Source organism: Antechinus flavipes, chromosome 3 (genome assembly GCF_016432865.1).
Source record: "Antechinus flavipes isolate AdamAnt ecotype Samford, QLD, Australia chromosome 3, AdamAnt_v2, whole genome shotgun sequence".
Taxonomy (NCBI): Eukaryota; Metazoa; Chordata; class Mammalia; order Dasyuromorphia; family Dasyuridae; genus Antechinus; species Antechinus flavipes.
The window spans coordinates 555,847,413-555,867,004 of NC_067400.1; the positions used below are offsets into that span (position 1 = coordinate 555,847,413).

Genomic DNA, 19,592 nt, shown 5'->3' on the forward strand with positions numbered 1-19,592 from the left:
GATGCTAAGTGAAATGAGCAGAACCAGGAGATCATTATACACTTCGACAACGATATTGTATGAGGACATATTTTGATGGAAGTGGATTTCTTTGACAAAGAGACCTGAGTTTCAATTGATAAATGACGGACAAAAGCAGCTACACCCAAAGAAAGAACACTGGGAAACGAATGTAAACTATCTGCATTTTTGTTTTTCTTCCCGGATTATTTATACCTTCTGAATCCAATTCTCCCTGTGCAACAAGAGAACTGTTCGGTTCTGCAAACATATATTGTATCTAGGATATACTGCAACATATCCAACATATAAAGGACTGCTTGCCATCTAGGGGAGGGGGTGGAGGGAGGGAGGGAGGGGGAAAAAATCGGAACAGAAACGAGTGTCAATATAATGTAATTATTAAATAAAAAATTAAAAAAAAAAACAATAAATAGCATCTATTTAAAACCATCAGCAAGCATTATATGTAATGGGGATAAACTAGAACAGTTCCCAGTAAGATCAGGGATGAAACAAGGTTGCCCACTATCACCTTTACTATTCAATATTGCATTAGAAATATTAGCTTTTTCAATCAGAAAAGAAAAAGAGATTAAAAGTGTAAGTAATGAGGAAACAAAATTATCACTCGTTACAGATGATATGATAGCATACTTAGAGAATCTTAGAGAAGCAACTAAAAAAACTACTAGAAACAATTCACAACTTTATCAAGGTTACAGGATAAAAAATAAATCCACATAAATCATCAGCATTTTTATATTCTATCAACAAAGTGCAGCAGCAAGAGTTACAAAGAGACATTCCATTTAAAATAACTGTCTGTAATATAAAATATTTGGAAGTCTACCTGCTAAGGCAAAGTTAAAAACTATATGAACATAACTATTATATTAACACTTTCTACACAAATAATGTCAGATCTAATCAATTGGAAAAATATCAAGTGCTCATGGGTAGGCCAAACAAATACAATAAAATTGACAATGCTATCTAAATTAATCTACTTATTTAGTGCCACACCAATCAAACTCCCAAGAAATTATTTTATAGATCTAGAAAAATAAAAATGATGTTCATCTAGAAGAACAAAAATCAAGAATTTCAAGGAATTAATGAAAAAAATGCAAATGAAGGTGGTCTGTCTGTGTCAGACCTAAAAGCACATTACAAACCAATGGTCATCAAAACCATTTGGTACTGGCTAAAAAATAGAGTAGTTTATTAGTGGTATATGTCAGGTTCACAAACAAAAGTCAATGACTATATTAATCTAGTATTTGACAAACCCAAAATCACTAGCTTTTGAGACAAAAGCTTACTATTTGACAACAACTGATGGGAAAATTGGAAACTAGCATGGCAGAAACTGGGCATTGATCCACATGGAACAGCTTATACTAAGATAAGGTCAAAATGAGTTCATGATTTAGACATAAAGAGTGATATTATAAGCAAATTAGAGGCACATAGGATATTTTATCTCTCAGATCTATGGAAAAGGACAGAATCTGTGGCCAAAGACGAACTAGAAATAATTATTTAACAAAAAAAATGGATAATTTTGATTATATTCACAAATTTGTGTACAAACAAAACTGATGCAGAAAAGATTAGGAAGGAAGCAATAAACTGGAAAAAAATTCTTACAACCTAGGGTTCTAATAAAAGCCTCATTTCTAAATTTAGAGAATTGACACAAATTTATAAGAATTCAAGCCATTCTTCAAAGGACAAATGGTTAAAGGTATGAATAGACAATTTTCAGATGAGGAAATTGAAACCAATTCCTGTCATATGACTAGTCTAAATCACTATTGATCAGAGAAATTAAAATTAAGACAAATCTGAGGTATCCCAAACACCTCTCAGATTGTCTAAGATGACAGGAAATGATAACAACAAATGTTGGAGGGGATGTGGGAAAACTGGGACACTGATACATTGTTGGTGGATCTGAGAACTAATTCATCCATTCTGGAGAGTAATATGGAACTATGCCCAAAGGGCTTTTAAACTGTGCATACATTTTGATCCAGCAGTGTTTTGACTTGGCTTGTATCACAAAGGGATCTTAAAGGAAGGAAAGGGACTCACATGCAAAAATGTTTGTGGCAGCCTTCTTTGTAGTGGCAAGAATCTGGAATGCAATGTTGAATGGTAAAGGTGATAGTGGGCAACCTTGTTTCACCCTGATCTTACTGGGAACTGTTCTAGTTTGTCCCCATTACTTATAATGCTTGTTGATGGTTTTACATAGATGCTATTTATCATTTTAAGGAAAACTCCATTTATTCCTATACCCTTTAGTGTGTGGTTTTTTTTTTTTTTTGGTTTAACATAGATACTTTTAATTGATTGAAACAAGGTAGATGCCCATCAGTTGGACAATGACTGAATAAGTTATGGTATGTGAATGTTATGGAATATTGTTGTGTAAGAAACGACCAGCAGGATGATTTCAGAGAGTCTGAAGAGACTTATATGGACTTATGCTAAGTGAGTTGAGAGAACCAGGAGATCATTATACACTGAAACAACAAGACTATATGATGATCAATTCTGATGGCTGTGGCTCTCTTCAACAATGAGATGATTCAAACCAATTCTAATTGTTTAGCTATGAAGAGAACTATCTACATTCAGAAAGGAAACTGTAAGAACTGAATGTGAATCACAACATAGCATTTTCACTGTTTTTGTTTTTATTTACTTGCATTTTGTTTTCTTTCTCTTTTTTTTTCCTTTTTGATTTGATTTTTCCTGTGCATCAAGATAATTACATAAATATGCATGCATATATTGGATTTAACACATTTTTACCATGTTTAACATATATTAGATTACTAGCCATCTAGGTGAGGGCATAGGGGGGAGTGAGGAAAATTGGAATACAAGATTCTTCAAGGGTTAATGTTGAAAAATTATCTATGCATATGTTTTGGAAATAAAAATATACAATAAAAATAATTCTGATCCATTTTATCCTACTAGCCACCCAAGTAAGACCTAATCTTTCTTGTCTTAAGAGTGATTATAACAGTGATAACACTGTTTAAACTGACAATAATAATAGATTAATAGAAGCTGATGTTGATATTGCCCTCAAAGAAAAAAAAAAAAAAGAAACAAATCCAATAGGTTGTTAAATGGATGAATCTACTAATAAACTTTCTCAGTATGAAACACAGAAATTGTGTAATATATTTGACATCAGAAGCAGACCAGCTTTTCACCCGTTATTATTCCAATTATAATCATCTAACAGAATGATAATAATAATAGAAAAAGTGTAGGCAATTAAAATTTATTTTCTTGAATTTTTTAGACTTAATCCTAAGACAAAATAAAATTGACTATTACAATTCAGAGAAATTAAATTCTTTGTTAAATTGATATATTTTTGGAAAATGAAAGGAAATTCTTACTTATATAATGATCTTGGTGCAATAAAAATTTCTATTTTTCTGAATTAATTTCTGTAAAATTTTCAATGATTGCCAGAATTCATATTCTTTTAATAGTCTGTAGAGCCATAGTTGTCCAAATATCTTTGCTCACAATTGAATAACTATTTTAATTAATTTTAATTTCAATTTTTTTTCATATGAACTAGTAGAATTACAATTAGGCAAAGTCTTTAAAAATTAAATCAGGATATTTTAGGGTCTTAGTTGTGCTTCAAGGAACGATTATGTGGCTTTAATAATTAAAAAAAATAAAGATAATAATGAAATAAGAAAAAAAAGTTAAAGGATAAATGAAGTAGTGTGCCTCCTGGTGGTCTGATTGATTAAAATGGAAACCTGTAGAAAAGCAGGCATGTGCTTATAAAGGTTTCCAATGTTACTGTAGTATTTCAGATATCTTTTTGAACTCCCACCAAGACCTTAATGAGACACCTATGTGACTCAATGGAAAGAATGCCGCATCTGAAAGACCAGAATTAAAGTCTGGCCTCAAAGCTTACTACTTGTGGACATTGGGCAAATCATTGTTTGTGTCACATCTATAAAATGGGGACAATAACAGCAATAGCGTATGCCTCCTAAGACTACTATGAATATTAAATGATATAAAATAAGAAAAACATTAAAATACAGATTAGAAATTCTCTGAGTTCCCAGGGAATCCATTGCTTGTGATAATTTACATTTCAGTTAACTTTTGTGCAGTCACTTTTTCACATTTCCCCCTTTTCTTTCTCTTATACTCTGTAAGGAAAAATATACATAATACCAATAGGCAATCACAACATCCAGAAATTGTGAAAAAAAACTGATTTATTAAAAGAGAAATGAAGATGCCTGTGGGACCCAAAAGGTTCACAGTCCTTACAGAATTTTGTATATTTATGAAAGTACAACAAAGGGAAAAGAAACCAGGAAGGGGAATAGAATGGGAGGGGAAACATGCAGCAACTTCTTCCAAAGAGCAGTAGCACAACGGTGGCAAAAACTTCATTATTTTCCATTGAGAGCTCCTAAAGCATGAAACCAGAAGGGTATACTTATCTGCAAAGGACTCGAGCAGCACAAGCATTATTCCAGCCAGGCACAGATTGGATAGTGTATGACTTGTCTCCCAAGGATATATGGACTCTCTCTATAGAGAGTCCATCTCAGGATGCAAACAACAAATTACCCCAGCTATAGGGGACAGAAGAGGCTTCACTCTTGACATATGCAATTCAAAAAGACAAATTCAGGGGGATCCCTTAGCAGCTCTTAATAATAATGAAATTAAAACTATCTTGCCTGTATTTTGCAAACCATTGTTATATAAATAGCAAGATTTTTTTTAATAGCAAGCAAAACCTTAATAAATTTTTCTTGCCACTCACTATTTATGGATTAAAATAAAAATAAGAAACTGTTGTGTAGAAGAACTTTTGTTTCACTGATTTCTCTTAGTTACAATTCAAAGATTTTCTTCTGGAACTTCATAATATTCCAAAATAGTCAGGAAAAGGAAAGGCTCTGGGCACTACATGCTTAGAGTCCATATTTTGTAGAGATTCCTCTATCTGCCTTTATCATTCTTTGCACCTTTATTACTTTAGTGCCACTACTATTGATAGTATCAATTTCATTGCAATTTCCAAATTTACTTTATCTTCCTTGTTGGAGATATTTTGAAACCTCTATAGTACTGGATATCTTCACCCTCCAGCCTGAGTTCAAAACAAATCTATGACATTCACTAGCTGTACAAATCTGGGCAAGTCACTTAAACTGTTTTCCTCAACTTTCTCATTTGCAAAATGGGGATAATGATAACATCTACCTCACTGAGTTGTTCTGGGGATAAAATGAGATAATAATTGTAAAGAGCACAGCACAATGCCTGGCAGTAAGTACTTTATAAACGTTAGTTATTCTTAGGTTCCTTCATAAGGCAGCCTGTTTAAGACTTGCAAGAATGAGCAAGCTGCATCTAATGAATATATAAGTATTAATTATTATTTGAAATTGACAAAATTACACTAAACACTTGTTAACTATTTTTTAAATTCTTCTTTTTTTCTATCCTTCTTTTTTTTTCTATCCTTCTTGGAGTCGCAATTCCTTGAGCTTACTGTTGGTAGTTCATGATCATGACCAAGTTTTGGGGAGAATTAGGGACCATGAGAAGTTATCTTTTTAAAATATATTCATCATAACAACAATTGTTGGAGAGGATGTGGTAAAATCGGGACACTGATACATTGTAGGTGGAACTGTGAATGGATCCAACCATTCTGGAGAACATTTTGGAACTATGCTTAAAAAATTATCAAACTGTGCATACCCTTTGATCTAGCAGTGTTTGTTATATCTCAAAGAGATCTTAAAGGAGGAAAAGAGACCCACATATGCAAAAATGTTTGTGGCAGCCCTCTTTGTAGTGGTAAGAAACTGGAAACAGAGTGGATGCCCATCAATTGGTGAATGGTTTAATAAATTATGGTATATGATTACTATGGAATACTATTGTTCTGTAAGAAACAACCAACAGAATGATTTCAGAGAGGTCTGGAGAGAATTACATGAACTGATGCTAAGTGAATGAGCAGAACCTGGAGATCATCATAAATGGCAACAACAAAACTATACAATGATCAATTCTGATGAATCTGACTCTCTTCAACAATGAGATGATTCAAACCACTTCCACTTGTTCAGTGATGAAGAGAATCATGGGAAATAGAGTATGGAATACAACATAGCATTCTCACTCTCTCTGTTGTTATTTGCTTGCATTATGTTTTCTTTCTCAGTTTTTCTGTTTCTTTCTTTTTGATATGATTTTTCTTGTGCAACAAGATAACTGTATAAATATGTAAACATAAATAGCATTTAACATGTATCTCAACATATGTAACATGTATTGCAATACCTGCCAGCTAGGGGAAAGGGTGGGGACAAGGTGGGAAAAATTTGGAACAAAAGGTTTTGCAAGGGTCAATGTTGGAAAAATTACCAATGAATATGCTTTGTAAATAAATAAAGTTAAAAAAAAAGAAATTATTCATCAGCACTGACTGATAGATTGTAGTTGATTATTCAAAGAAGTCTTTCTATATTTTCTGACAATGACACAAGAACTTACTTAATGGTGTTTTGCCAAAGGTTTTACACAAATAAAAGCTGACCCTAGATATTTTCTGAAAGAGAGATGGAGGAGGTGTTAGAATTATCCTTTATTTTGTTTTACTTAAGACAAGTATTATTAATTGTCTCTTTCAGTTTGTCTCCTTTCACACTATGATTTGAATGGAAGGTAAATCTAGAACAATGCTGTAAGGAGAGAAGGGTCCTGTATATATTTGGAATTTGAAGTTTAAAAAAGCCAATACAGAAGAAAAAATATGAGTAGAGGATGCAGTTATTTGATGTTCTCTTAATTGACAGATACAATGGCTTTTTCTCATTCTTTACCATTTTGACTTCTGCAACATTAGATATTATCATCTACTCTCTTTCATGATAGAATTCCTTCAGAATTTGTTATATTGTTCTACTGTTTCTCTCCTACTTTATGATCAAAATCTCTCTGTCTCCTTTATTGATAACATTTCCTTTTTTTACTCCTCAGTATCCATACTTTTATGCTCTCCTTTTTTTAAGTTTCTTTCATTAATGAATTCATCTGTTCTGGTACCTTTAGTTATCACTATACAATTGATTCTCAAACCTGTATTTTCATTTCTAAACTCACTGAGTGTTTCAAATTTCTTGCTGGACATCTTGACTTATAGGCTCACAAAAACTCAAAGCAAAGAATAATATCAATCTATTATTAAGCACTTACTATGCATCCAGCACTGTCATATACTAAGTATTACAAATAAAATAATAAAAATAATTCCTTTTTTCTTTTTTTTTTAATTTTTAAAAAAATAATTCCTTTTTTCAAGGAGCTTAACTTTTAATTAAGGAAGACAGTACATAAAATGAAATTTAAAAAGGAATGAATAGGCAAACATACCTTTCATGGAGGCTTGTTAGAAGAAGTACAGAATTCAGCCAGGAGAGGAATGGGACATCACAGGCCTGAGACTTTCCTTAAATAGAGATTCTGAGTATTTAAAGAGAAGGAGAGACTGCAAACTCAAAGAATGTTTTCAATGTTTGAATTCCAAGGTTGGAGGAAGTTTCCAGTGTGAAAAGATTTTGGGAAAATGGTAAAAAAAAAAAAAAAAAAAAAAAGCTTAGAGCAGAAATTCTTAATTTTTTTCCACTAACTCCCTCTTTTTGCCTGAGAAATTTTTACATGACCCCATAGGTATATGAAATTGGTATAAAAATGACATATTTGCTGATAATAAATCATAATTTAGTTACCTTTACATTCAGTTACAAGATGTCATATGGGGTTGTGACTCAGTTTAAGAAGCTCAGAATATAGGCTGGAGAAAAATAAAATCATTATAGGTAAATTTAGCTTCTTACAAAAACTTGAACCTATTCCCAACTTTATGAGTTAGGTTGATGATCTTCTTTTAACTTTTCTTTTCCCCAAATCCTATGTATAATAAATGGCCAAGAATTCTACCTTCAAATCCTTCAAATGTCTCTCAAATAATTTTAAAATATATCTTTTCCTAACCCACCTCTCAATTATATTATTACAGCCCAGGGTAGGACTCTTTTTACTTTTCAATTGAACCATGAAAATAATCAATATTTCTTTGTTCAAGAATTCTGCTTTTATCTCTACAACCTTGCATAATTACCAGCTTCATCTTCTAAATGTACAGGTCTCACTAAATCATTTTCCTTTCAAAGAAGTTTTCAATGGCTCCCTATTACTTCTGAGAGATAAAATAAACATGTTCAAGCATACCTTTAAAAATTTTACTTTTATTATATATTTTATTTTAGTTTCTTTTTTGTTTGATTACATTCATTTCTAAACATGTAACTTCTTTCTTCCCTTACCCAAAATCATTCCCTGTAACAAGAATACAAAAAGAAACAGAAAATAACACATTAAGAAAATTAACAAATATATTTGCTCTATTTAATGGTAATTTTTAACATTTCATATCTCTAGCCTTCCACTTCTACAATAAATGTGTGTAAACACATAAGTATAAGCACACACTTATATGTTACAAATTAAATATTATTCATCAGTTATATTCCATTTCTGACCAAGAATATGTTACAAATTATATATTATTCATGTTATACTCCATTTTTGACCAAGAATCCATTGTTATATTCTATATTAAAGCCATAAAAATCTAATTCTAAAATATCATTTTCTTAAGTAGCTATTTACAACACAAATTTGCCTTTCTTTTTATGGGTATGTATGAATGTACACATATGTACATGCATATTTGTATACAAATACATACCCCTAAGATATTTAGAATCTTGTCAAAATAACTGAAACTTTAAGTACACTTCTTGAAAAAGCTGAATATGTGTGTGTATATATATATATGCCTTATATATATATATATACACATATATACACACATACAGAGACACACATATATGTATTTCATTCTTTTCACCCATTCTTGGGTTCTTGGATCAACAACTGCACAGCTACTTTTTAATGATATTGTAGGAGAGATTCTTGGCCAGGTTCACAATGAACTAGATCAAAGCTTCTTAAACTGTGAGTTGCATAATTGTATGTGGGATTCATTAAAATATGATTTATGGTCAGTGAATATTTGATTTGTATACCTATTTTATATACCTATATGTCTAGGGTCTCATAAAATTTCTTGAGCAAAACTAAGTCATGAAGAAATTTAAAATTTCATAAATCATATGACCCATGAGGTGGCTTGCTCGTATATTAATGATCCTTGTATATTAGCACTAGAAACAGATGCAAGAAACCAAACAGATCTCATTATATACCTCCAATCTCAATAGCCAAATCACAAATTAATGCCAAATAGATATGCATAGGATTCTAGTTCATCAAGAAAAGGATATTTAGCATGTTGTGTGTGTGAGAGAAGAGCACACCTACAGAAGACATCTATCCAAGATTCTTAAAATAAAAATGACTGGTAATTAAAGGGAAGTTTACATATGTGGAATAACTTTTCCCATAAATTTTAACTAACCTGAAAATATGATGTAAATGAGAGTTATTTTTGTTTCCATTTTTATTCCTTGATAATGATAGGTTCATGAGGTAATGTGGATAAGAACAGCTCTGACAAGTTTGAGAAAAATGCTAGAATAAGCTGGGCTTGCATTGGCTAATTTGGATGTGTTTTTCCCCTTCTTCTGATCAATGCTCTTCTCCCAAGAGTAACTTTTATGGCCAATGTTCCCTAGAGTAGTTGGAGTACAGATGTTCTTATCCCTTTTCCCTAGCAATAAATATGCTGTCAATGCTTCTGCATTTTAAGCCATAACTCTTTCTATCTAATGTGTAGAGTTGAAAAGTTAGATCAAATTTCTACAGCTGAGTTCCCCTGATCAGAGGGAACACAAACTTAATGGTGAGTTTTATCTGTTCTTGAAAAATGCAGGTTAAGATTGAAATAGAGGAACATTGAACAGAGAAGGAAAAGGAGAGGGTAGGGACAATAGAAAGACTGACTGATGTTCCTAATGTTGGTGAGCCTGAGGCTTCTGTTGGAGATTGGGTAAGTCTGAGGAAGGGGATAATCGGAAGAGTATGCAGGAAAAAGTGGTCTTTATCCAACTCTATCCTAGCCTTTTCCCTATTTTCCTAGATCCTATCTAATATTTTCATTTGGAGGAAATCTTTATTCCTCGCTTTTCTTTGTCTAGATACTCACTCACACTTGTAAACATATATGAGGTGCACATGCACAAAATACTGGATCAAGAAAAGAAGTCTGCTGCTCTAGGCATCTTCATTTCTACATTTTATGTTCTTTTTAAACAAATACAAAATTTACATTTGCTATAGATTAACGAGGAACTACAGAGCTTCCTAAATTTCATTTAGAAATTAATGTCAATATAAGCATCCTGATTTGGAATAGAAGTATTCCTGGTTTACCATAGTCAGGAATGGCTTCTTGGAGGAAGAGTGATGTGAGTCAGGCTTCAGTCACAGGTGAGATTGGAATGGGGGCAAGAAAGCACATCTGAAAGGAAAGCTATATTTAGAAAGTTGTGCAAAGATAAGATAAGGGCATATGTTGAAAAAATTAAGAACAGAACATGTATATGGAGAACCATCAAGATATGGGATATAAGGTGGATCCAGTTAAGGAGAAAGGACTACCTTATTGAAAACGAAGAATTTAGACAGTAGAAAGAGATACAAAGTCATATCTTTGTATTATGATGCCAGTCATATGGTTTTGTAGAGCCACAAGACATATCAGGAGCTTACTAAATGTTTCTGGTTTGAGAAGGCTGCTTTTAATGAAATGACAAATAAAGGCTGCCAAGAAAAGCTAAGAATTTCATCTTCTATGGTAAATGATCTGGCATACATATAGCAATGGCAGGGATCATGATAAGAGAAATAACTAACCCTTATATATCACATTAATTTTTCCATATTCTATATAAATTGAACTTGACCATAGCATTTTGAAGGAGTTATTTTTACCATATTACAAATAGGGAAACTGAAGCTTAGGTAATTAAATTTAAGTGTTTCATCCAAGGTTAAATGACTAATATTTGTCAGAGGTGTGACTTGAACCTATTAGGTCTTTTTGACTCAAAGTCCATCATTCCAACCCCTATACTATGGTAAAAAATATGAAACCAGTTAATTGTGATAATGATAATATTCTTGATGTTAATCAAAATGAAGTAGAGAGGCATGATTTTTATGAACAATGCTTATAATGATTACGTAAATGATATTGTTGATGATGAAGAAGAAAGGAAGGAAGAATGGAGCATTGAGACAGAAGAACAAGCATTCCTATAATATTTTCAGTGAAGAAACAGCAGAAGGAAGGGTGTGTGTGTGTGTGTGTGTGTGTGTGTGTGTGTGTGTGTTCGTGTGTGTGTGTGTGAAAACATCCATTCAGAGGCATAAGTAGAAAGGGTCAATGAGGATATTGTCCACTTTGTCTTTTCCCCATCAAAAGTCTCTTGAGCAGAGAATTTGATTTGCCAATTTCCTTTCAGGGTGGAGGGCTAGAGGATAGGTATCCCAGAATCCTTCTCCCTCTACTGTAGTAGTGTCTCATGCCTTCTCTCCCTACCTGTTCTTAGTCAAGGTCTTCCCATCCAAAGAGGACATTTTATATTTGTAATGATGTCAATCCTAGGTGACAGAATGGACAATTTATATCATTGTATTTGTTTGTAATAGCCCCTGTATCTTACATCTTAATATATTTTACTCCTTCAAAAGAACATTCAATCATTTTCTGTATGCATCATTCATTTTCTGTATGCAAAAGGCTTATGTATGTATAACACTTTTATTTTCTCCTGCTTATCTATCAAAAACATAGAATTAGGAGAAATGGGCTGAAGTTGTAATTAGGAAGATTTAAAATTATTCTAACAATTAGTGCAGTCTCCAAATACAATGAATTGCCTCAAAAGGGTTGTCCTTTATTGAATGGTCTCCTCTATAATCTTATGTACTATTATTTTATGCAATTAAGGGTCTCAATAGATTTCCAAAAGGCCTGCAAAGTATCATACCTTGGGCCCAAAGAGGCCAGCAATCCCAGGAAAACTCATTTCTCCAAAGTCACCCTGCCAAGAAAGCAACCTTAAAAAAACAAAAACAAAAACCAACCACCACAAACCAAACTCATTAAAACACACACACACACACACACACACACACACACACACACACACACTCTTCCTCTCCTTCCCTCCCTCCCTCTATTTCTCTTTCTCCATTCCTCCATCCCCCTTTCTCAGAGAGAGAGAGAGACACATAGAGTATGAGCATGGGAGCAGTGCCCTGGTCCTAGAGTCACTTGGAGTCATAAACTTTAAAAGCAATAATGTCACATATTAACAGCAATTAACCCTTAATTACTAGACATTACTATGTCTAGTTAAACAATAAACATTCAGTACTTATACTATCACTTTTTAGGAAATTCCATAAAGTGGTTTCTTATATAGAAACACATTGTGAACTAGATGATATTTGAATCTTTTGTAACTCGAAGATTGTTTGCCTGTTTCTTTAATTCCCAAAATCTCAGACTAGCATTCTTTGGCTTGCATTTAAAAGTAGTTTTACCTCTTAAATTGTCCATCTTTGTGCTGTTTCAAAATTTCTGTTTAAACATAGTGAACTTCCTGTTCCATCATTTTCAATCTAAACAAATAGCCCAATGATTGAGCATGAAAATGTTATAGATAATTCTTAGTACCTAATTATCTTACTAAAAGAAGATTGCAGTTTAATATCTCCATCATAAAGTTAGACACAAGATTTCCTTCTCAATTTTTTACCATGTTGTTTTTGCCTTCTAGGACCATGGCTTGACAATGTACATGACTCACCTCCCAAAGAGTCACTATATATTAAATTTGAACAGTAGTCCATTCCAGCCCCACTTCTTCCTCCTGACAGGCATCCCAGGATTTGAAGCAGCACACATCTGGATCGCTATCCCTCTGTGCATCATGTACATGATTGCCCTACTTGGAAATTGTATCATTCTATTCGTCATTAAGACCACTTCTAGTCTTCATGAACCTCAATATATCTTCTTGTCCATTCTGGCAACTACAGATATTGGTCTGTCTATATGCACATTGCCAACAGTGCTTAATGTCTTCCTTCTCAACCATCGGGAAATAGAGTTCCACTGCTGCCTGGCACAGATGTATTTCATCCATACCTTTTCCTTCATGGAGTCTGCCATTCTGTTGGCCATGGCCTTTGATCGTTTTGTGGCTATCCGAAACCCATTACACTACACCACAATCATTACCCATTCTCGAATTGTTGGGATAGCACTGGTGGCTGTGTTGAGGGGAGCAACACTTATGGTACCCTTGCCTATCTTGCTTAAACAACGACCCTTCTGCAAAAACATCCTCTCTCATGGTTATTGCTACCATCCTGATATAATGAAGCTGGCCTGTGGATCTATCAGATTCAACATAATCTATGGGCTGATTCTTGTTCTTTCTTCTTTTGGTGTTGACTCTGTGCTCATTATAGTCTCCTATGTATTAATACTGAAGGCAGTTTTGAGCATTGCTTCAAGTGAGGGCCGCCTAAAGGCCCTCAACACTTGTATCTCACACATAGTCACAGTTGTTATCTTCTATGTGCCACTCATTATTCTGGCCCTAATTCACCGATTTGGTACATTCACTTCACCTCTCTTTCATGTCACTATGGCCAATCTTTTCCTCTTCCTAACCCCAGTCCTGAATCCACTGGTCTATAGCTTTAAAACCAAACAGATTCGTTTTGCCATACAGAAAGTGTTCATGAACAGGGTCTTTTGACACCAGAAGTCCACTTCTGTTTTTGGAACATAAACACGTATCTGATTATCAACCCACTGACCTCTGTGTCTGATGTATGTTTCCTTTTCTTTGAGTTTCTGAATTTAAGTTTTACAAGTCTATTTCCACCTATTTTTGATCAACATTTGGCATCTGATGCTATTAGCAGGTTGTTACAAGTTTGCTTGCATAATAAAAATTCTCACTTTGTCCTTTGTTACGGTTCAAACAACTAGAACTCCCTGGGATAAGATCAATTTTGAAACATGGATTCTAGAATGACTTTAAATTTGATGTTTCTTTAAAGTTAAAATGTTGAAAATTAAGGAATTAACTCATTAAAGACAGCTACATTTTGATAAATGCTCACTTTAAAATAAGATGTAAATAAATGAAATATTCTAGATATAATTTTTAAAAAATTAACCTGTTTCTACCATTGTTTATTGTAACTCTCTTTTTTCACCATGTGCAAGTGGATTCCACTTGGAAATCATGAAAGAATCAGGAAGCATTCAAATTTAAGTAATTACTAATTCTCTCTCCCTCTTCATTTCTCTCTTTCTCTCTTTCTGAAATAAAAATTGCATGTAAAAAAGGACCATAGAAAGATAGATTACAAATTAAATGAAAATTAGATAATTTAATCCTAAGGAATGAGTGAGTCAAAGAACAAAACAGAAAGAATCAATAATTTTGTTAAAGAGAATGACAATAAGAAAACATACCAGAGCAATGAGATGTAGTCAAAGAAGTTCTTAGAAGTACTTCCTTAAATTAAATATAATAGGGGAAAAGCAAAACAAGGAAGTGGGCATGCCATGAAAACAAATTAAAAAAAATTTAAAATCTCCAATTGAACACTATATTAGAAATTCTGAAAATCAAAGAATGGATTAAAAAGATTAAAAATCAAAACTTGATTTTATGAAAAAATGCTAAAATAGATAAATCTTTTGTTAATTTTATTTAAAAACAAATGAGTATCAAAAATGAAAAAGGGTGAATTCACAACCCATGAAGCAGAAATTAAAGCAATAATTAGGTGCTATTTGCCCAATTGTTTGCTAATAAATTTGATAATCTAAGAGAAATGAATGAGTATTTACAAAAAATGTAAATTGTTCACATTAACAGAAATGGAAATAAAATACTCAATACCATTTTAGAAAAAAAAATTTAACCAGTTATCAATTAATTCTCTGCATACACACACACACACACACACACACACACACACACACACACACACATTCTTAACAGATGAATTTGTAAGTAAATGCAAACAAACATTTAAGAAACAATTTATTTCAGTACTTTATAAACTATTTGGGGAAATAGGCATGAATTTTAACAAAATCCTTTTATGCCACAAATATGGTGCTGATAAACTAGAAAGAGCCAAAACACAGCCAGAATATTATAGACCAAATTTCCTAGTGAATATTAACGCAAACATTTTAAAGAAAGCATTAGCAAAGAGATTACAGCAATTTATCAGCAGGATAATACACTATGAAGAGGTGGGATTTATATCAGGAATGAAGGACTGGTTTAACATTAGGAAAACTATCAACAAAATTAATCATGTCAATAAAAAACTAATACAAATAATATGATTATCCCAATCTTTTCATAATAAGGTTTTGACATATTGTTGTTTGAAAAACACATTAAAAAGCATAGGAATAAAGGGAATTTTCCTTGAAATAATAAGTATCATCTATCTAAAACTGTCAGCAAGCATTATATGTAATTAGAATTATCTAGAAACCTTCCCAATAAGATCAGCGTTTAAACAAGGTTGCCCATTATCACCACTATTATGCAATCTTATAGTAGAAATATTAGCTTTAGCAATAAGAGTAGAAAAAGAAATAGAAGGATTTAGAGTAGGCAATGAGGAAGCAAAACTGTCATTCTTTGCAGATGACACTTAGGGAATCCTAGAGAATCAACTAAAAAAAAAAAAAAACTACTAAAATAATTAACAACTTTAGAAAGTTGAAGAATATATTTCTAAAAAACTACATAAATCACCAGTACTTCTATAAATTACTAACAAAGCCCCAACTGTAAGAAATGGAGAAGAAATGATAGTAGACTACAGAAAATGTTTGGCAATCTACTTGCCAGGACAAACCCAAGATATACTTAGACACATTTACAAAACACTTTTACAAATAAAGTTGATCTAAACAATTGGAATAAATATCAATTGCTCATGGTTAGATTAAGGTAATGCAATAAAAATGACTTTTCTACCTAAATTAATTTACTTTTTCATTACCATGCTAATCAAACTACCAACAATATTTCATAAAGCCAGGAAGAATAATTACAAAATTTATCTGGAATAACAAAAATTTAAGAATATTAAGATAATTAAAAGAATGCAAAGGGATATGCCCTCACCACACTAGATCTAAATCTATTTCATAAAGCTGCAATCACCAAAATGGTTTTGTACTGGCTAAGAAATAGTAAATTAATATAGTAACTTGGTCTTTCATAAACTTAAAGACACCAGCTTCTGGGGTACTTACAATATATTGACAAAAAATGCTTAGAAGTCTGAAAACTATCATGATAGAAAATAAGCATAGACAAACATCTTTCTCCCTATACCAAGATAAGGTCAAAGGTCATTAATGATTTAGGCATAAAAGGTGATACCATAAACAAATTAAAAGAGCAAAGAAGAGTCCATATGTCAGATCTTCTTTTTGGCAAAGAAGAGATGAAGAATGCTACAAAAGAGATAATTTTATTACATTAAAGTAAAAAGGTTTTGCACAAACAAAACCAATACCAGCAATATGAGGAGAACAGAAAGCTAGAACACAATTTTATAGCCAGTGTTTTTGCAAAAGGCCTCAATTCTCAAATATATATAGAGAGAACTGAGTCAGCTTATACGAATACAAGTCATTCCCCAAATCAATGAATGGTTAAAAGATATGAAAATGCAGTTTTAAATGAAGAAATCATAACTATTTCCCATCAAATAAAAATATTCTACATTTCTATTGATTAGAGAAATATACATTAAACAACTGTGAGCTAACATTTCACACCTATCAAATGATGACAGAAAAAAGAAAATGATTAATGTTAGAGAAAATAAAGGAAAATTGGGACAGTAATGCATTGTCGGTAGAGTTTTGAACTGATTTAAATCATTCCAGTGAGCAGTTTGGAAATATGCCAAAAGAGCAATTAAGCTTTATTGCCCTTTGATCCAATAATAACATATATCTCATCAAACCAACCTTTATCTGAGAACACATGCTAATAGCACTGCACCTCTTACCCCTACTAATTATCTCTATCAGCCCCAAATTCATTCTCGGCCCTACATGCTGCAAATATAGTTTAACAAAAACATTAGATTGTGAATCTAAATTTAGGAGTTTAAATCTCCTTATATGTCCGAGAAAGTTATAAGAACTGCTAACTCTTGATCCGATGCTTAAAACCCATGGCTTTCTCACTTTTAAAGGATAATAGGCATCCATTGGTCTTAGGAACCAAAAATTTTGGTGCAATTCCAAATAAAAGTAACTAACTATTTATTACATTCTTCACTCCTATTATCCATTATTATACTCACCTCTCCCCTAATTTACAACATAATCCTCCCATATAAAACCAACAACTTCCCATTACTGTGCAAGAACACAGTTAAATTAGCTTTTTTTTTTAACCAGCCTCCTCCCTTTAATCCCATTCATCCACTCAGGACAAGAAGCCACAATCATAAACTGACAATGATTCCTAATTAACACATTTAACCTAACAATAAGCTTCAAACTAGACTACTTTTCCATTATCTTCATTCCTATTGCTTTATGTCACATGATCCATCCTAGAGTTCTCAATATGATATAATCATCTTCCTATTCACCATAATCATTCTTGTTTCCGCAAAGAACCTATTCCAACTTTTCATGGGATGAGAGGGTGTAGGAATCATATCATTTATGCTCATTGGATGGTGGTTCCCCCGAACTGATGCAAATACCGCCACCCTACAAGCCGTCCTTTATAACTGAATTGGTGATATTGGCTTTATGCTCGCTATAGTGTGACTAATAATTAACAACAACTCCTGAAATATCCAACACATCTTCATAACAAACGTCAACACCCTCGCACTCCTAGAACTCATCATTGCTGCAACTGGGAAATCAGCCCAATTAGGCTACACCCAGGACTGCCTTCAGCCATAGAAGGCCCCACTCCTGTCTCAGCACTACTCCACTCTAGCACTATAGTTGTTTCAGGCATCTTCTTATTAATCCGATTTAACCCTATTATAGAAAACAACCAAATAGCTTTAACCATTATACTATGCTTAGGAAGCATCACAACCTTATTTACCACTATCTGTGCCATCACCCAAAAGGACGTTAAAAAAATTGTAGCCTTCTCCACATCCAGCCAACTTGGCTTATTGATAGTAACACTAGGCCTAAACCAGCCCCACCTAGCATTCCTACACATCTGCACCCATGCCTTCTTTAAAGCAATGCTTTTCTTATGCTCCAGCTCCCAGCCTTAATGCTGAACAAGACATTTGAAAAATAGGAGGCCTGCTCATAGTTGTCCCCATTACCTTGTCAGCAACTATCTTAGGTCGTCTTGCCCTCATAGGTACACCTTTCCTAGCCAGGTTCTACTCAAAAGATTCAATCATCGAAGCCATAAACACATCACGCGTAAACACCCAAGCCCTATGCATGACATAACTGCCACTATGCTCACAGCTGTTTACAGCATACGAGTAGTCCACTTTGCCCTCCTAAAAGAACCCCGATTCCTCCCTGTATCACTACTAAACGAAAACAACCCAAACCTAATCAACCCCATTATACGATTAGCCCTCGGAAGTATCCTTGCAGGATTCCTACTAACATCAAGCATTCCTCCTACCACTATAATCCCAATAACCATGCCCACCTTAACGAAACTCTCAGCCCTAATCGTAACTGTATTAGGAATTCTAATCACCATAGAACTTAACATATTAACAAACAAAATACCAATCAAGCCCTAATCCATACACATAACTTCTCAAACATACTAGGGTATTTTACACATATCTTCCACCGACTAAACCCTCTAGCAAGTCTTCAAATAGGCCAACACATTGCTACCATACTCATTGATATAAGCTGATACGAGAAAACAGGACCAAAAAGTCAAGCCAATTTTCATAGTACCAGAGCATCAACTACTACTTCTACCCAAAAAGGGCTCATTAAATCTTACTTCTTATCCTTTATGATCTCTATAGCACTAATACTATTAATCGTGTACTAAAGACCTCGAATAACTTCCAAAACTACTAAAATAGTAATAAACAAAATTCAACCCAGCAATACCATTGCTCACCCCCCACAACCATACAATAAAGACACCCCATTTCAATCCTGACCCGCACAATAATTACCTAACGAATCAAATAACCCAATAGCTGTAATAACCTCAACCTCCCCAGATATCATAAATCAAAATACTTCCATTAATAAAGTTAATAACAACATACTAAAAGCCACCAAATTCCCCACCCAACTCTCCAGATACTCCTCAGTAGCCATAGATGCAGACCATATACCACCAGCATTTCTCACAAATAAATAAAAAACACAATCAACCCCAAAAAAGTACTATTTAAACTCACAA

At 33.2% G+C, this 19,592-nt stretch overlaps 1 protein-coding gene and 1 pseudogene across 1 annotated transcript; both read left to right on the forward strand.

The window, feature by feature from the left end:
- The first annotated feature begins 12,929 nt into the window (after positions 1-12,929).
- LOC127557446 (olfactory receptor 51G2-like) lies at positions 12,930-13,904 on the forward strand. The gene has a single exon (XM_051990764.1). It carries the CDS (start codon positions 12,930-12,932, stop codon positions 13,902-13,904), a length of 975 nt encoding a protein of 324 aa, XP_051846724.1.
- A 656-nt stretch (positions 13,905-14,560) lies between these two features.
- LOC127557447 (NADH-ubiquinone oxidoreductase chain 5-like) lies at positions 14,561-19,229 on the forward strand (annotated as a pseudogene).
- The last annotated feature ends 363 nt before the right edge of the window (positions 19,230-19,592 follow it).

What these genes read in the sequence shown, in the direction of transcription:
- LOC127557446 (XM_051990764.1), top strand. Translation starts at nt 12,930, where the DNA reads ATGTACATGACTCACCTCCCAAAGAGTCACTATATATTAAATTTGAAC.